This window comes from Moschus berezovskii, chromosome 27, assembly GCF_049115385.1.
Source record: "Moschus berezovskii isolate FMDL1 chromosome 27, NW_MosBer_1.0, whole genome shotgun sequence".
Lineage (NCBI taxonomy): Eukaryota > Metazoa > Chordata > Mammalia > Artiodactyla > Moschidae > Moschus > Moschus berezovskii.
In genome coordinates, this window is record NC_142486.1 from 5,440,299 (window position 1) to 5,464,844 (window position 24,546).

Genomic DNA, 24,546 nt, shown 5'->3' on the forward strand with positions numbered 1-24,546 from the left:
CCTGAGCTTTCTGAGTGATTTTTTTGGACAAGTGTTTTCAATAAAAAGAGGACTACTGTCTGTTAATCCATACCTCCGAAAACAGACAAGGGAATTCCTTGGCATGCCAGTGGTTAAAACGCCACACTTCCACTGCAAGGGACACGGGTTCCATCCCTTGTCGGGGAACTAAGATCCCGAGTGCTGTTCAGTGTGGCCGAAAAACAAACAAAACACCAGCTTGCAGCCTAGAGGGCAGGAGGGGAGGGAGGAGTATCAGGAAATGACCAAGTGATACAAGGTTTTGTAAAATAAAAACTGAACAGAGTATAACCACAGCAGAAGGGGTTTGAGATAGTGACACTAAAAACGGTTCCCAGACAAAAACTGTGCCTCAGTACAGGGAACTTTTCTCACATCTGTGTTGGAGGGAAGGGCTGGGATTGGTAATAGGTGGAAGCTTCCCCGACACTGAGCTCCCAGGTCTGGGAGTCTGAGCCTAATAAGTCTATGCCTTAGGAAAGAATAGCCAGGTTAGTCAATCCACACATGGGCACTGAGCCTCACACTAGAGCCTGAGGCCTCCTGCAGGTACCTCTAAAGTTGCCCCTTAATAGTCTTGAGGTGCTTTCATACTGGGGAGCACTCTGCCTCCCAGCTAGGCTGGTTATAGCTGGGGAGTACACATGCTTTGGTCTTCCACAATGGTGTTAATGGTAAAGAATCTATCCCTGGGTCGGACTATCCCTAGGAGGAGGAAATGGCAACCCATTCCAGTATTCTTGCCTGGAGAACTCCATGGACAGAGGAGCCTGGAGGGCTACAGTCCATGGGATTGCAAAAAGTCTGACACAACAAGCAACTAACACTTTCACTGGCTTTCCATTGCCTCCAGGTCATTCATCACCCTAAGTACTTAGCTCAGCCACCTGCTCTAGTGGTTGTGAGGGTGTGGGGAAGCCACTAATGCCCACCACTCGCTGGGTTCCTCGTCGTGCTCCTAATGGCCACCCAGCAAATCTGAGAAACCTGTGTGCAGGTCAGGAAGCAACAGTTAGAACTGGACATGGAACAACAGACTGGTTCCAAATAGGAAAAGGAGTACCTCAAGGCTGTATATTGTCACCGTGCTTATTTAACTTATACGCAGAGTACATCATGAGAAACGCTGGGCTGGAAGAACCACAAGCTGGAATCAAGATTGCCGGGAGAAATATCAATAACCTCAGATATGCAGATGACACCACCCTTATGGCAGAAAGTGAAGAAGAACTGAAGAGCCTCTTGATGAAAGTGAAACAGGAGAGTGAAAAAGGTTGGCTTAAAGCTCAACATTCAGAAAACTAAGATCATGGCATCTGGTCCCATCGCTTCATGGCAAATAGATGGGGAAACAGTGGAAACAGTGGCTGACTATTTTTTTGGGCTCCAAAATCACTGCAGATGGTGATTGCAGCCATGAAATTTAAAAATGCTTATTCCTTGGAAGGAAAATTATGACCAACCTAGACAGCATATTAAAAATCAGAGAGATTACTTTGCCAACAAAGGTCCATCTAGTCAAAGCTATGGTTTTTCCAGTAGTCATGTGTGGATGTGAGAGTTGGACTATAAAGAAAGCTGAGCGCTGAAGAATTGCTGCTTTTGAACTGTGGTGTTGGGGAAACTCTTGAGAGTCCCTTGGACTGCACGGAGATCCAACCAGTCCATCCCAAAGGAGATCCGTCCTGGGTGTTCATTGGAAGGACTGATGTTGAAGCTGAAACCCCAATACTTTGGCCACCTGATGCGAAGAACTGACTCATTTGAAAAAACCCTGATGCTGGGAAAGATGGAGGGCAGGAGGAGAAGGGGACGACAGAGGATGAGATGGTTGGAAGGCATCACCGACTCAATGGACATGAGTTTGGGTGGACTCCGGCAGTTGGTGATGGACAGGGAGACCTGGCGTGCTGCGGGTCATGGAGTCGTAGAGTCAGACACGACTGAGAGACTGAACTGAACTGAACTGAAGCAAATCTGAGCTCAGGTGCCGGCTCCTCCAGGAAACCTTCCTTGACTAGCCCCTACCCAACGCCCCCACACAGTACCCAGGGTAGAAGACTCTTATGCATACCCACAATACCCGGGTGCTTCCCGCCGTCACCTTCTGACTCTAAGCCTCGAACAAAGCACCGGAGGATGCAGTAAACTTGTGTTGACCGACTGGGCTCTAAAGTCCCATGAGGGAGGCGCTTTATCTCGCAGTGTGTCTGGAGAAGCGTCCTTCCCATAACGGAGTGCAGATGCAAAGGCACGCAGGCGCTAAGGGCCTGGCGACGGTGGGCCTGAACGGAGGCAGGTGGGTGGAGCCTCTGGTGGTCCCTCCCGAACGGTCCCCGGGGAAGGGGGATCAACGAGACGCACCGGCCTCCGAGAGTCCTAGAGAGGAAACGGAAGGGGCCCCTCCTTAACGCACCTGTCTGACCGCGTCCGTCGCCCACTTCCGGCTCGCTGCGGGCTGGGGCGAGCCTACCTCAGGTGTTGGTCTGTGAGGGGCGGCGCGTTTGAGTGGCGGGGCCGAGGTGGCTGGGGCCCGGGTTCCGTGCTGTGGGGCTGCTGCCGGCGTCGGCGGTGGCGGCGAGGCTGACGCTGAGGGCGGCGCGTCTCCCCGGAGCTGCCTCCCGCAGCACCGAGGCCTTGCGGGTCGGGATCCCGGGGGGGCCGCACGGCGCTCGGCTCAGGTAGGAGCGAGGTTGGTCGCGCCCGGCCAGGGTTGGCTTAACCGGGGAGGTCTCTAGAACCCGGATATCTTGAGCCGAAGCAGAACACTCTGAAGAGTGAAAAGTAGTCATTTTAGAACGAGAAGCTCATTCAAAGAATAACAAAGTGACGCCTTCTATTTGTCAAGTGCTAGAAGTAAAAGATGAATGAGTGAGGACTTTTTTTTTTTTTTACCTTCTCGGCCGGTCAGTACAGCATCTTAGTTCCCAGACCAGGGATAGAACCCGTGCCTTCTTCACTGGAAGCTCAGTGTCCTAACCGCTGGACCGCCAGGGAATTCCCCAGAATGAGGACATTTCTTTACCAAAGGGAATCTTGTAGATGGAGACACACGGATAAGCATTCGCACTATAATGTGGTAAATGCAGTCGTGGGGTGAACAAATTCAGTAGCTGGAAAGTCAGGAAAGAGAAATCTCAATTGATGCAGCAGAGAAAACAAATAGAATTAAAATGTAAATACATTTGAGAAGGATAGCTAGATGCACAAACACTCAATAGAATATTTAACAGACGCTTGGCAAATATTAATGCCTACTGCTATTCGCTTCATGGGAAATAGATGGGGAAACAGTGGAAACAGTGTCAGACTTTATTTTTTTGGGCTCCAAAATAACTGCGGATGCTGATTGCAGCCAGGAAATTAAAAGACGCTTACTCCTTGGAAGGAAAGTTATGACCAACCTAGATAGCATATTAAAAAGCAGAGACATTACTTTGCCAACAAAGATCCGTCTAGCCAAGGCTATGGTTTTTCCAGTGGTCACGTATGGATGTGAGAGTTGGACTGTGAAGAAAGCTGATCGCCGAAAAATTGATGCTTTTGAACCGTGGTGCTGGAGAAGACTCTTGAGAGTCCCTTGGACTGCAAGGAGATCCAACCAGTCCATTCTAAAGGAGATCAATCCTGGGTGTTCATTGGAAGGTCTGATGCTAAAGCTGAAACTCCAATCCTTTGGCCACCTCATGTGACGAGTTGACTCACTGGAAAAGACTCTGATGCTGGGAAGGATTGGGGGCGGGAGGAGACGGGGACGACAGAGAATGAGATGGCTGGATGGCATCACCGACTCGGTGGACATGAGTTTGAGTGAACTCCGGGAGTTGGTGATGGACAGGGAGGCCTGGCGTGCTGTGATTCATGGGGTCGCAAAGAGTCGGACACGACTGAGCGACTGAACTAACTTAACTGCCATTCACTTCTTCTCTGCTACATTTAAGGCGATTCCCCCTCCTTTCCCCTACCCCAAGTCTACAGGTCTCTTCTTTCTCATGAGTACTTGAACTTGCATAAACGTTTCTTTTTTTTTGGCTTCCCATGTTTCTTATCTATACTTCTGTGGTTTGAGAGGCTGACCTCAGTCATCTGTCTAACCTCTTACATTTTCAGTTTCTTCAGTACTCACTCACTAGGGTGGTTGTCCATATTAAATGAGAGTGTGTGCTCACATGCTTTCTAAATGGTAAAGCCTACATAAGTTGGAACTCTTTTGATCAATTGTAGTAATGGTATGTATATCATTCTGTTGTTTTCTTTAGGCTGAGCACACTGTCACATTCTAGCCACCAAAAAGGCTATTGGTTTTACCTGCAAAATGCCTTGACTGTCTGCTTCTTTGCCACCCCCATGATCTAAGTCTCTATCTCCTGCTTGGATTACGGTAAGTGCAGCTTTCCTTGTTGACCCTTCATATCTATACTCTGCTGACACTTTGCAGGCAGTGACCTTTGAAGAACATATATCTCCCCACTAAAATAATAAGAGTGAAGTCCATAATTCTTACTGCATGCCCAGGCCCTGGATAATCTGTTTTCCTCCTTCCCCTGTGTTCTGTCCCTCTCTGAAGCCACATTGCACTTTGGTTTGTTTGCAGACTGCCTGTAATGTCTAGCCCCCAGGCTTTTGCCTGGAAAGTTCTTTGAATGACTGGCTCATTCTCATTCATTTGTTGGCTCTTATCTTAAGTGTCATTTCTTTAGAAAAGCCTTCTGCAAGTTGATTGTCCCCATTAACACCCTCTTTATTTCCTTTTTAGGACTAATTCTCATTTATTATTTAAATTTATTTGTTTACATTTTTTTCCATCTGCTGCACCAGTTTGTGAGTTTCAAAGGGCAAGCACTTTGTCTTGTTCTCTCTTGTGTTCCTAGCTTCTGTGGGCCAATCATAGATATATGTTGAATGTATAGTGTCTTTGATTTTGGAAGAGTGGGCCCTGGTGACTGACCTAGTTATAACACATCTTCATTGAATGATTATAGTATTATCCTCTTCATGAAACTCTAAGCTATTTGTGGGTATCAGCTAAATCCTGTATGTTTTCTATTTACCCTCCACACATAAGGGGTTAGCAAATACTGAGTTGAATTGACATGACTCAGGATATATGTCTAGTTTTTTGAAAATGTCTCGTTATCCTGTTTTCCAGTGGAATGTTTATTGATGTAGAGGCAGAACTGGGATGCCCCGAGCTTCCTGGTGTCTTATTTATGCTGTCCTGTTGTCTGTCTGGTCTTCCCTACAGACCTTCAGTCTTCTGGGAGGGGGTGTGAAGATGCTTATAGAGCGTCCAGGGATGGCAGAAGAGCCTCAGCAGCAAACAGGTGGCCCTGTGGTAAAACTAGAGAAAGAGCTGCCATGGGGCAGGATGAGGGAGGACCCCAGCCCGGAGACTTTTCGCCTGCGGTTTCGGCAGTTCCGCTACCAGGAGGCCGCCGGGCCCCAGGAAGCCCTCAAGGAGCTCCAGGAGCTCTGTCGACAGTGGCTGCGGCCCGAGCTGCATACCAAGGAGCAGATCCTGGAGCTGCTAGTGCTGGAGCAGTTCCTGACCATCCTGCCACGGGAGTTCTACGCCTGGATTTGGGAGCATGGCCCTGAGAGCGGCAAGGCCCTGGTGGCCATGGTGGAGGACTTCACGCAGAGAGCCCTGGAGGCCAAGGCGGTGGGTGAGAAGGGGGTTCTGGGTCTTGCTTTGTTAATGTGGAAGGGAAGCTGTAAAGAATCGAGAGGTTTGATGAAGCATTGGGCGTGGATGACAAGCATGCAGTCTCCTTTCTCTGCTCCTGGGCCACTAGAAGTACTTTTTGGAGGGTAGAGGAGTTTTCAGGAAGGAAAGCCATTCCCAGGGAGGATGCAGGGCCGGTGGAAGGGCTGATAGCTTCTTTTCTGGTCATCAGGGCAAGGGCTTGGCCATCTTTCCTTTGTGAGCCTTGGGTTCAAGGTGGTGGACCTCCCAGTGGTTAAGTGGTTAAGACTCTGGCTTCCAATGCAGGGGGCACCGGATTCAATCCTTGGTTAGGGAACTAAGATCCCGCATGCTGTGTGGCATGGCCAAAAAATGAAAACAAAAGGAAGGAAGTTATGATGGATTTCAAAGGTCCAGGGGTCTCCTTCCTCTTTGGGCGGAGACGTATGTGGGCTTGCAGGAAATTCTACTTGGCGAACAGTTTTTGTCAGGAGTGCTGTCTGTAGCAGTGCCGTTTCCATGTCTGAGATGTTGGCTCAGATGACTCACATAATGAGTGACTTTGTACCTCAGAGGTTTCCCCGGGACTCTGGTCATGTCTCTGTCCCTCTCTGGTACAGTTTCCTGCTGGCTGTCTAGGAAAGAGAGGGCAGGCCTGAACATTACTGTTTTGCTTGCAGGTAACAACCTTCCTTCAGTTTATCCTCCCCTTTCCCACAGCAGTCACCCTGACTTCCTGTGTTGTCTAAGACAGTTGTTTTGTCTTTTTTCGTTCGTTTCGTTCCGTCGCTCAGTCGTGTCCGACTCTTTGCGTCTTTAGTAGGAGCTTAAAAGTGGACCAGGAAGGGTCCGTTTTTGTGGGTTTTGGTTTTCCTTGCTATTTGTAGAACAGTTTTTTTCCTCACTAATTCACTGCACAGTCTAGGCCTTGTATTTTTTGTTTTCAGCATCTTTAACTGCTGCTGCTGCTGCCGCTAAGTCACTTCAGTCGTGTCCGACTCTGTGTGACCCCATAGACGGCAGCCCACCAGGCTCCCACATCCCTGGGATTCTCTAGGCAAGAATACTGGAGTGGGTTGCCATTTCCTTCTCCATTGCGTGAAAGTGAAAAGTGAAAGTGAAGTCGCCCAGTAGTGTCCGACTCCTGGTGACCCCATGGACTGCACCCTACCAGCCTCCTCCGTCCATGGGATTTTCCAGGCGAGAGTACTGGAGTGGGTTGCCATTGCCTTCTCCGATCTTTAACTGAGGAATGTTTTTTTCTAATGTGTGTTTGGGCTAAAGTTCTCAATTAAATGATACTATCTCTCTGTGACGTTCATGGTGGAATGTGATCAGTACCAAGATGAGCTGAAGGGACTCTCGTCAAATGGCATGGATACAGACAAGTATCTGATCTCAGAGCCTGATGAAGGCAGTTTTAGCTTCCTTTTCACCTTTTCACTGCTGTGCTTGGTAAGAGCTGAGCTGCTTTGTCTGTGCCCCAGCAGCTGGAATGGCTTTCATGAAAGCCTTACGCAGGCCTCGTTCTAACAGGTATTGGGGACTCTTCTTAGGTTCCGTGCCATGTGCAGGGACAGCGGGAGGAGACAGCACTTTGCAGAGACCCCTGGGAACCAAGTGTCCACCTGGGGCCCGTGGAGGTCAAGCCCGAGTGGGGGATGTCCCACGGGGAAGGCATCCAAGGCCTTGACCGAGGCGCTGAGGAGCAGCTCAGCCAGGACCCTGGAGAGGGGACGCAGGCCTTCCAGGAGCAGGGTAAGATGCAAGCAATAAGAAGATAGGGCGCAGAAAACTGCTTTGTACCCCGCGTTCCCCTTTCCCTTATAGACCCCTCAGCTGACAGACTAAGGCACCTGTGGGCGCAGTTCTGCATTTCCCTGACTTCCTCCTTGACTTCAGTAGGAAACAGATGCAGTAAAGTTGTTTCCTATAGCTCAATCTCAGTTTCTGCCAGGGCTATCTGGGATCACGCTCTCTTGTCATTTCTTCTCCTTCCCCTCACATCCTTAATATGGAGAGCGCCAGGGCATATGTAGCTGACATGTAGGGATTTTTTTTTTTTTAAGTGGGTGGATAAACCAAATCCCTGAAAGTAACAGGTGACTTTACTGTGTTGCTGAATCTCAAAGGGGTTATTGTGAACCTGTGACTTGGGAGCATGAACCGTCCTGAAGGGCCGTGCGTATTGGGTTGGGCCCTTCTTTCCAGCTGAGAACAGAGTGGGGTACATCCATTCCTGATGTGTCTGGAGTCTCCTTATGGTTCCCGGGGTTCTGTGTGTCGGGCAGCAGAGCCTGTGGCTGAGCTGCTGCAGGACAGTGCTAATCCTGCTCCTGTTTTCCTTTCCTGCTCAGCTCTGCCAGTCCTTCAGGCTGGTGCTGGCCTCCCTGCAGTGAGCCCCAGAGACCAGGAGGTGGCAGCCAGCTTCCTGACGGCTGGATCCCAGGTGAGCTGTGCCTGCCCTTCAGGGATCACAAGGTTGCTTTGAATAAGGCGCACCTTCCTCAAGAGTTCTCTGCACAGCAGAGCACTTTGCACAGAGTTGAGTGATTCTTCCTTTCTCGTCCTGATGGATGTGACAGTTTCGTTTTCTCCACTTGACTATCATCAGTTATTAATCTGGATTGAGCCTTATGCCTTAGGATCTAGGCATGAGGCTCAGTTCACTCATTTGTATTACTCTTTACTTTCTTTTTTTTCTCAGTCACCTCAGTATTACTTTGTAACTGTGGTGTTATTCAGTCACTCAGTCACGTCCGACTTTTTTGCAGCCCCACGAACTATAGCTCATCAAGGCTTCTCTGTCCATGGAATTTTCCAGACAAGAATACTGAATACTTGAGTGGGTTGCCACGCCCTCCTCCAGGGGATCTTCCCAACCCAGGGATCAAACCCGTGTCTCCTGCATTGACAGGCAGAGTCTTTACATCTCAGCCACACGGGAAGCCCATTTGTGAGGAGGAAGCCATTACTGGTGGGAACCCCACAGGCATGATCTAGGCTGTGGTGGGTGGCCAGGAGATCAGTAGCCCTCTATGGATAGCCTCTATGGGTCTGTCTGTGGCTGCTCTTCCTGTCAGCAGGAGTGTTGCTGCCTCAGAGGTGGGGGTGCCCAGCAGTGCCAAGTGGAATGGTCTCTCTGGCCCCTCCAAAGCCTGCACCAGGAGTTTTGACCTTGTTAGCACTTCTCAGCCTGCCACAGATGGGGTCCCTAGAGCACAGGTAGGCAGTCTTGTCATGGTGTGAGTGTCTCCCATGGCATGCCCAGTGTTCCCAGGGAGGTGGGGGGGTTTCTAGTGTGACAGCTTTCTGAAAGGGACATCAGATCTTAAAGTGAAGAGTTCTTTGTAGAAGGAAAGTTATCATTTGGCAGAAAAAAAAGAAGTGACTCACGTTTGATCTCATTAAAGCAGTATTTGGGCAAGGTTTGGTGCCTGTGCTGTTTCCTGCTTCTGTTTTCCAAGGACATTTAGAGGAGAGGAAGAAGACATCAACATTTTTTTCTCAATTAAGTTAGACTCTCTCCTCCTGCCACAAGTGTTCTTCTTTACCGTGTCATGACAGCAGCACATTCATTTTAACGTGGCGTTGTTCTTAAGACAGGGCCTGCCCAAGTGTTTGCTTATCTCTGAGGGAAAATTGATTCTACATGAGGAGATAAATAGCAGCCCCCATCTCCCTCCAATATGAGGATGTAGTGGAGGTGATTGAGTAGTGGAAAGTGGAGGCTGTGGTTATTGGGTACCAGCCAAAGTGGCTGCAGCAAAGATTCAATACAGTGCCTCAGACAAGTGCATCACTTCTCTGCCATTAAACTGTTGAGAGGGAGGCACTTCCAGTCTCATTTTGGAGCCGTCTGGGGCCCTGGTTCCTCCATCGTCTCGCTCTGTTCTCCACTGGAGTGTGGCCCCCCTGTGTCTGCTCTTCAGCTGCTCCTGCCTTGGGATTATTTCTTTATCCTTAGCCATCTCCTGTGCTGTTTCAGGGGTTGGGCCCATTTAAAGACATGGCCCTGGCTTTCCCTGAGGAGGAGTGGAGGCACGTAACCCCAGCCCAGATAGACTGCTTTGGGGAGTATGTGGAACCCCAGGACTGCGGGGTCTCACCTCCAGGTAAGACATCAGAAATGCTGGCTGTCTCCTCCGTATTTTGTCAAATCACAAAGCATTAAATGTCCTTTTTCCTTTTCTCTTTTAATGGCCTTGCCTGAAAGGACTTTCACGTTTAAGTGTGACTTGTCATTTCCCTCTTCTTTCTTGGCTTCTTTGCTCCCTAGTATCTCTCTCCTCTCTTCTTTTCCCCTTCCTCTTGATCTTATGTAACCAATTATTCTCTTAATTTAGAGAGAGTAAAAGAGGGAACAAAGGAAGGACCTGTGGAAGGGCGTTTCATTCCTAATAAATGTGCTGATGTTGAGGTGGCTTGGTATAGACAGCTGTGTTCACTGGCCCATCCAGCAGTCATGAAGCATCTCCCCTGAGTCAGTCCCTGTGCCAGGCTCCCAGAGACCCAGGGTAATAAACCAGGGTGAGGTGGAGGGCACAGTGTGAGCAGGGACAGTGAGCTGAGGGAAGATGTGGAAAAATTGCTGGAACAGCTCTGTGATCCTGGGGAAGCTGAACATCTGGACGACTGTAGAGCAGCACGTGCAACAAGGTCGTGTGTGAGTAAGTGTGGAATAAACAGTGCCAATTGAATGCATGTGCTGATGAGACTCACAGTGGGGAGAAATCAAGGTATGTTCCTGAGAGGATGGCACTGAGTCAGATTTTGAAGGAAAGCACAGGGTTACTTAGTAGGAAATTAAGAGGGAGGGCATTGTAATTTAGTAGATGGTTCTGTAAGAAGGCAGGGAGATGGTCTGAGCTTGGGCTGCTGTCACAGAATACCACCAAGTGGGTGGCTTTAACAACAGACATTTAATATCTCCCAGTTCCGGAGGCTGGGAAGTCCCGGATCCAGTTGCTGGCACATTTGTTGTCTGGCGCAGGCCTCTTCCTGGTTCACGGGCAGTCGCCTTCTTGCCAGGTCCTCATGTGGCAGAGGGAGGGAGAGAGATCTCGTGTCTCTTCCTCCTTTCTTATAAGGCCTTTAATCCATCACAAGGGCTCCTGCTCACATGACCCCTGTGTGCAGAGAGCCAGCCCTGGCTTCTGCTCTTCTGGGACATGGTCCCATCCTGGGGGCTCCACCCCCAGACCCTCACCTAATTAGGGTCCAAAGGCCCCACCTCCTAACAGCAGACCCAGGGGGCTGAGAGCTTCAGCCTGTGAATTTTAGAGGGAACCCAAACATTCAGTCCATAACAGGTGGAAAGAAGTAAAGGAATGTCTGGTTTTAGAGTCAGAGCAAGTGAAATGCACAGAGGTCTTTGGTAGTTGTTAATGGGACACATTAGAAGCCAAGTTCTGACTAAAAGTTTCCCTTCAGATCCTCTTCAGCGTCGGTCTGTATCTCCTTTGTCCTGTAGGCCTGGGGAGCAAGGACAAGGAGGCAAAGACCCAGCTGGCAGACCCCAAGGGGCAGCTCGCTGGCGGGCCGGCAGAGCGGTGTGGGGAGGCCGCTCTCCAGGGCCCGGAGCTGGGAAGACCATGCGAGCAGGAGGCCGGGAGCTCGCTGGGAAACGTGCCAGGGCTGCTCCTGCCCCAGCACAGTGTCGCCCCACTGCCCGATGACCTCCAGACCAACAGCTCCTTCTGGAAACCTTTCCAGTGCCCTGAGTGTGGGAAAGGCTTCAGTCGGAGCTCCAATCTGGTCCGCCACCAGCGGACTCACGAGGAAGAGAAGTCGTACAGCTGCGGGGAGTGCGGCAAGGGCTTTGCGCTGCGCGAGTACCTGCTGAAGCACCAGCGGACGCACCTGGGCCGGCGGCCGCACGTGTGTGGTGAGTGCTGGAAGACCTTCAGCCAGCGCCACCACCTCGCGGTCCACCAGCGCAGCCACACAGGCGAGAAGCCCTTCCAGTGCGCGGATTGCTGGAGGAGCTTCAGCCGCCGGCAGCATCTGCAGGTGCACCGGCGGACCCACACCGGCGAGAAGCCATACACCTGCGAGTGTGGCAAACGCTTCAGCAGGAACGCCAACTTGGCGGTGCACCGGCGGACCCACACCGGCGAGAAGCCCTATGGCTGCCAGGTGTGCGGGAAGCGCTTCAGCAAGGGGGAGCGGCTGGTCCGGCACCAGAGGATCCACACTGGGGAGAAGCCGTACCGCTGCCCGGCCTGTGGCCGTAGCTTCAACCAGCGCTCCATCCTCAACCGGCATCAGAAGACGCAGCACCGCCAGGAGCCCCCGGGGCAGTGAGGGCGCCTGGCCCGGTTGCCCCCCTTTGGCTCATGGAGAAGGCGGGATCTTCCGGGACCACCAGTGGAGGCAGACCTCAAGGGAGGAAGTACCCACTGTTACTCCCTGAAGGGCTGCAGGTGTCAGGAGTGTTGGGTGTGGAGAGGCCCTTTGACGCCTCTTCTTATCCCTCGTTTCAGACGCTGGCTAAGGGACAGGCCTGCTTTAGTTGAGGTGCCACCTCTCTCACCCAGCTGGTGCTAGCACTTCTTAACCTTCTTTCCAGGAAGTGATGGCCCAAGTTTCAGTTCAGGTCGAGGTTTTTCTCCTTCCATGGATGTTCACGTCCACCTCCTGAGCGAATCTGGTCCTCGTGGTGAAATCTTACCTGTCAGCAGCTTGAACCTCATTTTCCTGAGGGCTGTGTCCCTGCAAGATCATTAGCTCAGGCTCTGATTCCCTCTCTCCCCCCAGTTCTCTTCTGTTTAACAAATTTTTATTGAACACCTAACGTGTGTTTGGCACTGGGAGTCCAATGACCAGACAGCTGAGACCTCATTGCCCCAGAATGTGGGATCAGGCTCTGGAAGCAGACTTGTTAATAAAGCAGAGCACCCTGAGTTCCATTCCCAGTGAGTGCTGAGTGAGAGGAAGTTCTCCGTTCCTCCTGCCCAGTTCCTGATCTCTCTCTCCCCAGCTGGGTTGCTGAGGCATCCGCCTTTATTTTACTCTCTCTGTGGCCCCTTCCTCTCTCACCTACTCTCATTAGTAGTTTCTCCCATTCCACTGTTCCTTGAACAAAAACAGCTATCCACACATGTGTTAGGAAATTAATATTTTGCTTTTGGTCACTGTCTAAACAGTATTTAAAAAAAAATTCACTTCGGAATGAAGTTCTAATTAAATGAGTCTGAAAGATGAACGGGTAATTAATACTTTATTGATGGCACTTTACAGCATATAAAATGCACTTCCCTGTTTTCTCATTTGACTCATTCCACAAATATTTATTGAGGCCTGACAGTGTGCCAGGGACTCTTCTGGGTGCTTGAGGTAGGTTAGTAAATAAAATGGGGGAGTCCCTGTCCTTGGGGAGCTTACGTGTTAGTGAACGTATTTGATCTTCAGAAATAAGAGGTGGAACCTGTGGATACTCCCAGATACCCTCTGGACATGGGCATCTGGGCTTGTGCCTCCGTCCTGTCAGCTCTGGCCCTGCAGTGCATTCGCCACCACCTACCTCTTGTTCCCGAATCATCTCTGTCCTCGGTGCACCTCGGTCCTTGTCATCTGAGAGGCGCTTGGGATCCTCAGGCCACCTGGAGATGATGAGACGGTAGCTGGCTGTTTTTATATGAATGCTAATTTAGGAAAAAAAGAGATGTTTTTAGGAATTAAATACATTTTTTTTAAAATGAGAAGATGCATTATCTGTAACTGCGTTTAAGCTCTCATATTATTTTGCCATCGTTAAAGGGTTTCCCTTTTTCTTGGACTTTCTGAAAACTGCCTAACTAGCCCAGACCATGCTGCAGTGCCTTCGGACGCCGCTGCTGAGTGAGTTAGTCTTCTGATGGGACTGTAAGTTAGTTGTCTTTGGACTGTGTCCTGTGTTTGCAAGATGTGATTTGTCTCATGGTGCCTCTTAATAATATTTTCTTTGACTGGGGTTTCCCCCCCACATTTTCCATTGTAAGTGGGATATTGATAAATGGTAATGACTTTAATACAGAGAGTTGCATTACTCACTCCAATTTGAAACACATGATTTTATCACTCATTTGGCAGGTAATGGTGGTGTTTACATTTGATTCAGCAGAAGACCTCCTGGCCCTTCAGTTGTCCCTGTGAGGCTGTGAGTACTGTGAGACGTCCACTTTCTGAGATGCTGGACTGCTATTTCCCAGCACTGTTGAGTCCAGATGCAGAGTCAGCTGTTTTCTGCCCCATGCCTCAGAGAAGCCAGGCAAGGCTTATAGCCACCTGGAGTCCAAACCCAATGACAGGCTTCCCTCAGCCTCTGGCTTCTAGTCTGTAGGACATAGGGGCTGACCTGACTCGAGTTTGGTCTTTTCTAAGAGGTGTGTAGGGGGCATGGGGCCAGCATGGGCTTGGAGTTGCTCATCAGTGGCCTTCTGTTTACCTGAATTAAATGACAGATTCTCTGAGCATACACTGGGTTTTCAACTAGTTGGGATCTCAAAAGGGAGCTTCTGTAAGAGTTAGAACTTGCTGTCTTCCTGCGTGGGCTCCTTTGTTTGCTGTGAGACCAAAGTTTACTGACAGTTCCTCCAAAGAGTCCCAAAAGGAAAATTTTTCCCGTAGAGTTGTAGAAACCTTATTTTTGATAGCTATTCAAATGCCAAATTGTTTTCTGTATTTTTCTATTTAGGAATTTTTTTAGAATAGAGAATTTTAAACATATATAAATGAATCCTCATGTATTCATCATTTATCTTTAACCATTTGTTTCTGCATAGCCAATCTTGTTTCATTTCTGCCCCATCCTCCTCTTCATCTTCCTCCCCAGCTGAAGTATTTTGAAGCAAATCTCAAATGTTGTGTATAGATATTTCAGTGTATACTGCTAAATGTTAAGGATTCTTAAAAAAAAACCACATTGCTATTATCATACCTAAAAAATTAAATAGTTCCTTAATTCCCAATTAATGCACTTAAAAAAGAAACCACATGATTTTTAAAAAGCTCCTTTAAGATCAAAGTAAGATCCATAAATTGTAATTTGTTGCTTGTCTTCTAAGTCTGATATATCTTTTCCCCCTTGATATATGTTTTTCTTTTTTATTTGGTCATGCTGCATGGCTTGTGTGATCTTAATTCCCCAACCAGAGATTGAACCCATGCCCCCTACAGTGGAAGCACAGAGCCCTCACCCCTGGACCATCAGGGAAGTCCCTTCCCCTTAAAATTTATTCGTTAAAACAACTGGATTATTTGTCCTGTGGACTTTCTCAAATACTGAATTTTATTGCTTCCATACTCATGGCATAGTTAAATATAGTTCTCTGCCATCTGATTAAAAACTACAGGTGTAGAAGGCTAGTCAGGTTCATGTTTCACATTCTGGCAAGAGCATACTACAGATGGTGGCATGTCTGGTTGTTTCTCATTATATAATGTTAAGAGCCTAAATGTAAAGTCAAGTGAGCCTTAGGAAGCATCACTATGAACAAAGCTAGTGGAGGTGATAGAATTCCATTTGAGCTATTTCAAATCCTAAAAGATGATGCTGTGAAAGTGCTGTACTCAATGTGCCAGCAAATTTGGAAAAAGCAGTAGTGGCCACAGGACTGGAAAAGGTCAGTTTTCATTCCAGTCCCAAAGGAAGGCAATGCCAAAGAATGCTCAAACTACTGCACAGTTGCACTCATCTCACATGCTGGTAAAGTAATACTCAAAATTTTCCAAGCCAGGCTTTAGCAATACGTGAACCGTGAACTTCCAGATGTTGAAGCTGGTTTTAGAAAAGGCAGAGGCACCAGAGATCAAATTGCCAACATCCGCTGGATCATGGAGAAAGCAAGAGAGTTTCAGAAAAACATCAATTTCTGCTTTATTGACTACGCCAAAGCCTTTGACTGTGTGGATCACCACAAACTATGGAAAATTCTGAAAGAGATGGGAATACCAGACCACCTGACATGCCTCTTGAGAAAACTGTATGCAGGTCAGGAAGCAACAGTTAGAACTGAACATGCAACAACAGACTGGTTCCAAATAGGAAAAGGAGTACGTCAAGGCTGTATATTGTCACCGTGCTTATTTAACATATGCAGAGTACATCATGAGAAATGTTGGTCTGGAGGAAGCACAAACTGGAATCAAGATTGCCGGGAGAAATATCAATAACCTCAGATATGCAGATGACACCACCATTATGGCAGAAAGTGAAGAAGAACTGAAGAGCCTCTTGATGAAAGAGGAGAGTGAAAAAGTTGGCTTAAAGCTCAACATTCAGAAAACTAAGATCAAGGCATCCAGTTCTATCACTTCATGGCAAATTGATGGAGAAACAGTGGCTGACTTTATTTTTTGGCTCTAAAATCACTGCAGATGGTGACTGTAGCCATGAAATTAAAAGACGCTTACTCCTTGGAAGAAAAGTTATAACCAACCTAGACAGCCTATTAAAAAGCAGAGACATTACCAACAAAGGTCCATCTAGTCAAGGCTATGGTTTTTTCAGTAGTCACGTATAGATGTGAGGGTTGGATTATAAAGAAAGCTGATCACCAAAGAATTGATGCTTTTGAACTGTGGTGTTGGAGAAGATTCTTGAGAGTCCCTTTGAGAGCAAAGAGATCCAACCAGTCAATCCTAAAGGAAATCAGTCCTGGGTGTTCATTGGAAGGACTGATGTTGAAGTTGAAACTCCAATAATTTGACTACCTGATGTGAAGAGCTGACTCATTTGCAAAGACCCTGATGCTGGGAAATATTGAAGGCAGGAGGAGAAGGGGATGACAGAGGATGAGGTGGGTGGATGGTGTCACCAACTCAATGGATATGAGTTTGGGTAAACTCCGGGAGTTGGTGATGGGCAGGGAGGCCTGGCATACTTAGTACATGGGGTCACAAAGAGTTGGACATGACTGAGTGACTGAACTGAACGGAAGAGCCTAAATGCATTTATTTCACTCATTTATTACCTGGGATGCCTCACAGCTGTATCTGTGAACTCATACCATTCACAGAGGAGAGGAAATACTGGATTCTTCCTTCCTTTATTTACCTGTCTTCACAGTAATGATCTAGTGGCTTTTCTTCTAAACTGATCACCATGAAAATGATCAGTTATTGTTATTTTTTAATAAAAAATGCATTATGTCAGGACAGTGGTGTAAACTGGGACTCCAGGGCAAACAGGGACACTTGGTCATTTTATATTTAGCCCTCACTGTGTGTTACAGGGTGTCTGCAGTTCCCTCACTCTGGGCTAAGGCGGTGCGCTTTCAGGGCGTAGCTGTGTGTGCCATGCCGGCTGTGGTGGTGAGAAAGGCTGCTGCTCCTAAGGGGTATGACCTTTGTAAGAGAAACCCCTTTTTATTCCCTGGGCGTTAACAGACCAAATAACTTTCTGCCTAAGGTCTGTCTTGGGGGGCTAATGCATTAAAAAAAATGCTTCTCAAAATCTATGCCAGGGTGAATGTTGTCTGCAGGCTGACTGTGCTAGGGAAAAGTAGGAATACCTTTGTTTCTTAAAAAATAAGCTGGCTTCTCATCCCATCGCCTTCACCCTGCAACACAAGTTGTCTGGATCCACTTCTGAGACGGGAAAAGGAGCTGCCAAAACACGTCTCCTTGTTCTTGTAAACTTTGCCTGAGTTTCTCAGCCTTGGCACTGTTCTCACTGTGTGCCAGGCACTTCTTTGTCTTGGAGGCTGCCCTGGCTTTTTTGTGGGTCATAGGCTGTTTAGCAGGATCCTTGTTATCAGTCTATTAGATGACAGTTGTGACGACTAAAGATGTTTCCAGGCCTTCCCAAATGTCCCCTGAAGGCAAAATTGATCTTGGCTGAGAATCTCTGCCCTTAGGGTTCAGGGTAAGCGCTGGAGTGAATTAGATGGCTTAGCTATTGGAAGAAAAGACTGGGCTTCTAAGGCCTTTACCCTTAAAGACCCCTGGCCTTATTTCTAGAAAACAAAGGAGCTACTAGAGATCATGGGGGTTAAGTGCAGTGTTGCCAGGCAGAGCCAAGAGCTAGTGAAGCTGAGTCTCAGGGTGGGTGCTGGGATCTGTCACAGGCAGCCTGACTGGTGGCTTTGGGTTCCTTTCGGGCCGGCACCTGCTGTGGAGGGAGCCTCCACACAGCAGTGAGCTGGGCCTGGACTCACTGTCCCCAGTGAATGCAGGTGCGTGTTGGGGGCCATGGAAGCACAGTGCAGCCAGTGCCAACATTTTTGCCTGCATAATAAAGTCTTCAGGGCCCACAGTAGACATAAATATTTGAATGGATGGAAGCCCTGGATTTCTACCTTTTTCATGGCTAGAAGTCTCTCGAGTGTGCCTTAGGAGGAAAGAGCACTGAAGCATGGTGCCCCTCAGTGGCCCCCCAACCTGGCAGTCATCTGTAACTGCTGCATGCCATCTGCAGGGACATCCAGTTCACCTAGCAGTTCTACAAGTCAGAACAGCTCACTTGGGCTTCTTACAATTTCTTATCCCTTTCTTGCCTTTTTTTTTTTTTTTTTTGCTTTATTATCTTAGTGAGGGGCATATTTCTAGACTGGTTTTGTGCAACCCATTCCCAGGGCTGATACCTTTCAATAAAAAACTACAGTAAACATTTGTTAGGAAGTGGGGAGGGTAGGCTGTCATCTTCCTTGTGTTTGTCTCTGGGAACTTAAACTGCTGGGAGAGTGAAGGTGGAAGGGGTGGGTGATGCTGGTGTTGCACCCTGAGAAGCAGAGGGACTGAGGAGATGGAAGAGCACAGAGGGGCCAGTAAATTGTCTTCACTGCTGTGTGCACTAGTCACAGCTCATGGTCTCTGTGGCCAGAGACCAGGAAACACGGCAGATGCAAGAGCTGGCTTCATATTTCCCCTTCCTGTTTAAAAAATGTGTTTATTGAGAAGGTGGTGCATGAGCTTTTAGACAAAGACTGGAAAAAGGGATAGTAGAAGTCTGTATTTGCCTTCTTGAGTCCCACAATTTGGAGCTATTTGAGTCTTATACCATATCCATGTCTGAAAATTTTGAGAAAACCTGATCTCTATCATCTGGACGTTTCATGGACTTCTGTGGAAGGGCTCAGCAGGTTCTCTGAACAGGAAGAAGCAGAATGGACGATGAACAGTTTATTGTTGAGAACCAGTCTTCCCTCTAGGTTTTCCCAGTCTTTAGTTTTAGGATTTCCTGCCGCCTGGACTAAGGTGCTGATGAAAAGAATGGAAAATAAGAGATGGAAAAACCAAGAGTTAAAACAGTGTGGTGGTAGCACAGATATACTAATGGAGTGGAATACAGATTCAGAAATAGACCCATCTCTGTATGGAAATCTAGCATATAATAAAGATGGTATTGCATGGAAAAATGAACAAATTTGAATTCACAAAAAAGATAAAAGTGACTCTTGAACATATGGAAAGGTGTTCACCTTCACTCATGAAATAAATGCCAAGTAAAGCTACACTGAGATATTATTTCTTATCCTATAGATTGGTCATACTTCAAAAGCCCAAGTACATGTGTTTGATGAGTTTGTGGGTAAAAAGGAATTCTACGCACCACTGACCCGAACGCAAAATGGTACAACTTTATGTGAGGGGAATTTAGCAGTATTATATCTAACAAAATTACATGTGAATTTATTCTGAATACACACCTCGGCCATGGCAAGCCACTCCAGTACTCTTGCCTAGAAAATCCCATGGATGGAGGAGCCTGGTAGGCTGCAGTCTGTGGGGTCGCTAAGGGTTGGACACGACTGAGGGACTTCACTTTCACTTTTCACTTTCACACATTGGAGAAGGAAATGGCAACCCACTCCAGTGTTCTTGCCTGGAGAATCCCAGGGACGGGGGAGCCTAGTGGGCTTACGTCTATGGGGTCACACAGAGTCGGACACGACTGAAATGACTTAGCAGCAGCAGCAGCAACACACCTCTAACAAGAAGATAAATATGCAGAAGACAATTCATTGCATCGTTTTTTTGTAGCTCCCTGGTAAATCCCACATGGTACTGGTCACATCTCTATGTTGAAGTGCTTACTTTAGGAAATTCCCGGAGCAGTGGGGCAGGTAAGTTGGTCATGTGGTATTTGACTCTAGAAGATCACTTTCTCATGGAATAATGGCAGCTGATTAAAAAAATTCAGTGTAGGGGATCTAGAGGGGACCAGGTCCACTGTCTTAGAACATCCCTTGCCTTCCATGGTACCACAGGGGATTCTGCTCTCTGGGTGGCACTCAGCTGTCAATCAGATCCGCTCGCTCATTTTGCTGTTTTCAGCTTGGGTAGTGGAAGGATGCGTGTGTTCCTGCCACACTCGGTGCTCGAGGTGAAGGCTATCCTAGGAGGTTCAGGATAGAGGTTTTTATCCTTCATGTCCTAAACTAGTTAGACAAGGAGGCAGTTAGAGGTAATTCTAATGCCTTGGCAGCCTATATGAGCAAACCCAAACGTAAGCCTGTGAATGCCTCAAGGTTAAAAAAATAGAAAAGGATGGCCAATCACAAACAGCCAACTTGACTTCCTGTATACGGCAGCCTTAAACTACAGTCTCTCAATTTACTCACTTCTCTTCCTTGTCTTCACTGTAGACGTCTTGCTCCTGCCTCCTGTGTCTGGAATGATTTTTGCTCAAATAAACTGAAAAATATTACTATGCCTCCTTTTTTATTGTTTAAAGTGCTTTTCAGCAGAGACTCTCCACATGTCGTCTGAAAACCCCTGACATCAAAGACGCCCAGGAAACTTGCTTGAAATGTACTTAGGGATGGAGCAGTTTCCCACTAGTACCTTCCTTTTACCCAACTCCTCAGATGGTAATATGCATGTCTGTTTTGAGAGAGCTTGCTCCATCGTCACGTGGGACAGTGGCTGCACCAGAGCACTTGTTGAAACATTTGAATAAATCCTGAAGTTTTCCCCCACTGGCCCAAAGCAGATGCAAGATGGTCCTACAAATGAACAGTAAGTCATGATCTTAGTGAAGTGCTGTTACGACTCTCAGCTGGTAGCCATGACACAGGAACCTCTTAAACACCAAGGATAGTTACATCCTAATTTCACACTAGAAGATTTTTTGGGGGAGGAGGGAATCAGAAATTCATTTATCGCTATGTCTCAGCACAATGCCTAGCTTAGTAAAGTGCTTCACAAAGATTTCTTCAGTGCATCCATTTCTCCTGGTGCAGTCACCTAGTATCTGCTGCTTTGCCTGCTGCTGCTTCCCTCGTTTTCTCAGTTGCCCTCACTCTCCTTCACTTTCACGTCCCACGATGGGGGAGGCAGGTGAAGCACTTTGCTCAGGGCATCTTGGGAGCGCAGCTGTACAGAAAATGCTTGAGTTCTGTTATAACACAAGGAGGTTGTGCTCATCTGTAACCATGTGCCAGGTTGGATGTGGCGAGTCCAGCAAAGCCAATGTGATAGTTCTGGGAGAGTTGAGTGTTGCAGAGGATTCCAGAACTCTGACAAAAACCCATCTGTACGTTATTCTGAGGGCCCAGTCACCACCAGAAATATGAGAGAACAAATAGATGATTATTTTAAGCCACTGAGTTGGAGTTTGTTGGTTATGAAACAATAGTAACTGAAGCACAACCGGCCCACAGGAGCACTCCCGGTCAATGTCTGGTGCCTGTTCCAGGTTTATTTTTCTTTATAGCACTCAACTCTGACATGTTGAATGTTTTTTTGTTTTTCTTTAATTTTTTTTTTTTTTTTGCTTCCCTAATCCCTGGAGCTGCTGCAAGAAAGAGGAAACTTTGTTTTGTTTGCTAATATCTCTCTGGGATAAGGTATCTGGGACATAATTTCCCTTGAGCTCAGATTACCTTTGTTGAACAGATGCAGTACCTGTGGCCCCTGGTGTGGGGAAGGCACCCACTGTGAGCAGAGGGAGTGTTGTATGACTTGGGAAATGTGACGTAGGAGATATTCTTTATTCTAATTCTCGGAGATATTTCCACTTTCTCTCATAACACTATTTTTAAAATGTAGATAACAGAACTATTATTTTTCCCCCTAAACATTTTATTTTAAAAATATAAATGAACATTCCGGTATCTTCACAGGATTGGGTTTATGCTACCAAATCTGTAAGTGTGGCTGAGCTTCTGAACATCTTAAGTTGACCTGTGTGCAGGTTGTTCCTTCCCATTAACCCCTCAGCAAGCAGCCTCCTGGCCAGGACATGAGCCAGGCTGACAAGGTGTTTGTTGGAGAGGCCTCAGAGCAGGAGGCATCCTCACAGCCCACTGATGAGCAAGGTCAGTTTAAGGTCTTTCAAAATGTATTCACTGCCTGCGCCCTTTTAAAAGCTTTTTGTTCCTTTTTTTTAACCTTGAGACCAAACTGTTGTATTATTCACCATTATAGCAAATGCATACAAAGACCTCTTCATGCTGACGTCAGCTTTTCTTGACATCACAAGGTGATAGTGAGGTTTTGTTGCTGTTATTGTGGTTCTATGACCAGAGACCCAGGAAAGCTGAAATCCAATCATCCCAACTGCTGAGGCTCAGGATCCCATGGAAACAATATGTTCAAGGAACAGTACCAAACTGAGCCAAAGTTCATCTGTTGGTATGTGAGTTATACCCAGTAACCTCTGTCATGGGCTTACTGGTTAAAGGTGAGCTGGGAAGTACCTTAGGCCTACCTTGCTTTCCCACTCAGCCCCAGATCAGAATTAAGGACCTGTGTGCTCAGTCATGGTGTTGGGGGCAGGTGGAGGGAGGGAGGGAGGGAGGGAAGAAGAGGTGTCTGGACCCAAGTGAGGACTCTGGCCAGGCACACACATAGAAGAGGACTAATCAAGGGGCCAGGCTGGGAGGAAGGGAGCTTCACCCCTGAATGATGACCCTTGAGGGCACACTGCCCCTCATAAAATACGGACCAGTAAACTCCTTGGGCTCTGGCTAACCAGGTTGCTAACTCTTTTTCCTTGTCTGGGGTTGGGGAAATTTAAAAGTATTGGTTAAGGCAAAATCATGGGGAGAAAGGCCATAGTGTTCTTTCTGCATGTCTAACTGTCAATTTAAAACATTGAGATTTAAGAAAGGAAAAACTTGACTCCAACAATTCTGTTTGTAGTAGAGTTGAGGTGAGCCTGGCAAAATTGAAGTATGCAAAACAACATGACAGAGGCTGTAGTAGAATTGAAATTATATGGAGTTTCAGAGGAGAAAATAATTTCCTTTTGACTGGGGAGACATGAGGTGGCTTCATGAAGGGCATGGTATTTTATCAGCCTTGAGGGACAACTGGAATTTTGATGGATAGAAATGGGCAAATGGGACAGCTGGAGAAGAATCAGGAGGGACAAAAAGAGCATGGTGTGTTGGCTGGAATGATGAGTGTCAGATGAGCCGGGGTCAGATAGCTGGTAATTGGAGGGGCCTGTCCCTGGGGTTCATCCCCTTCCCAGCACAGAGGCCCGGAAGGGGAGATCTGCTATCACAGCTCATGGAATGCAGCCTTTACACTGACCAGTTTCCACAGAGCTCCCTTCATGTCCTTGTTCCTCAGGCAGTAGATAAAGGGATTGAGCGTGGGGGTGACCACCATGTACATTACTGAAGCCAGTGAATCCTTGTCAGCTGAGTGGGAGGGTGAGGGACTCAGGTAGACCCCTGTGATGGTCCCATAGAAGAGGATGACCACAGCAAGGTGGGAGCCACAGGTAGAGAAGGCCTTCTGTTTTCCCCGGGCAGATGGGACCTTGAGCACAGCAGACACAATGTGGACGTAGGAGGCGAGGATGCCGAGGAAGGGGATGAGGACGATCAAGCCCCCCACCAGCAGAATCATGAGTTGATTGGGCAGGGTGTTGGAGCAGGAGAGCTGGAGCAGGGGAACGAGGTCGCAGAAGAAGTAAGGGATGACGTTGCTGGCACAGAAGTCCAGCTGGGCCATGAGGAGGGTGTGCAGCAGGGAGTGGAGGTTGGCAAGGAGCCAGGCGCTCCCGAGCATCAGGGCACAGGCTGGCAGACTCATCGTCGTAGAGTAGTGCAGGGGCTGGCATATCGCCACGTAGCGGTCGTAAGCCATGGCCGTCAGGAGGAAGTTGTCCATGCTCGCAAGCAAAATGCAGAAGTAGATCTGGGCTAGGCAGCCGCCGTAGGAAATGGACCGGGTCTGTGTCTGGATGTTTGCAAGCATCTTGGGGACTGTGGCAGAGATGAAGCAGAAATCCACTAGGGAGAGGTTGCTGAGAAAGAAGTACATGGGCATGTGGAGGTGGGAGTCTGAGCCAATAGCCAGAATGATGAGCAAGTTCCCGGTTGCCCCAACCAGGTACATGAAAAGGAAGAGCCCAAAGATCAGCTCCTGCCTCTCAGGCCGGCTGGAGAGACCAAGGAGGATGAACTGGGAGGCGCTTGTGTGGTTTCCTGTCTCCATGATCGAATGGTCCTGCTGGGAGATCCAGACCAGGCGCGGGCTTTAGAGAATGGTGGTGTCTCCCTCCTCCCCCCACACACCCCCTCAGCTCACATCTCTGTGTTCATCTGGTAGAAACCCAAAAGAAAGCTCTCTACCTATCAAAGGATAAGCTTCAACTAGGAAGTCCTATGGCCCTGGCAGATCGCAAAGTAGGGTTTTAATTATTTTGCCACCAAAATGCTACTGACCCTGAGCCCCACATGTGCCATCTCTCCAAGGAGAAACCTTGTGTGGTGGCAACAACAACGGGGATACTTTAGGTGTGTTAGCCCCCAAATTTCCATCATACTCTCATTCTTTGTCGTGATGATGTCTCAGTATTAAGTGAAGAGCTATAGGAATGTAATTTCCTCCTAATTTCAATAGGATTGCCACCCAAAGGCCCTTTCTGTACAGAATTCTAGAACTGCAATGGCACA

General features: G+C 47.9%; 1 protein-coding gene and 1 pseudogene across 2 annotated transcripts; one reads left to right on the plus strand and one right to left on the minus strand.

Moving 5' to 3' along the window:
• The first annotated feature begins 2,467 nt into the window (after positions 1–2,467).
• On the plus strand, positions 2,468–20,339 carry ZSCAN25 (zinc finger and SCAN domain containing 25). Of its 2 annotated transcripts, XM_088832995.1 has the most exons (7): positions 2,468–2,702; positions 4,281–4,402; positions 5,267–5,683; positions 7,264–7,465; positions 8,065–8,156; positions 9,696–9,822; positions 11,181–20,339. In XM_088832995.1, exons 3-7 carry the CDS (start codon positions 5,297–5,299, stop codon positions 12,011–12,013), a joined length of 1,641 nt encoding a protein of 546 aa, XP_088689121.1. In that variant the 5' UTR covers positions 2,468–2,702; positions 4,281–4,402; positions 5,267–5,296; the 3' UTR covers positions 12,014–20,339. The 2 variants fall into 2 exon arrangements, with proteins under 2 accessions (XP_088689121.1, XP_088689122.1); XM_088832996.1 differs by lacking the exons at positions 2,468–2,702; positions 4,281–4,402 and having other exon boundaries at positions 5,467–5,687.
• A 2,801-nt stretch (positions 20,340–23,140) lies between these two features.
• Positions 23,141–24,085, minus strand: LOC129545720 (putative olfactory receptor 1F12P pseudogene; annotated as a pseudogene).
• Positions 24,086–24,546: the final 461 nt, after the last annotated feature.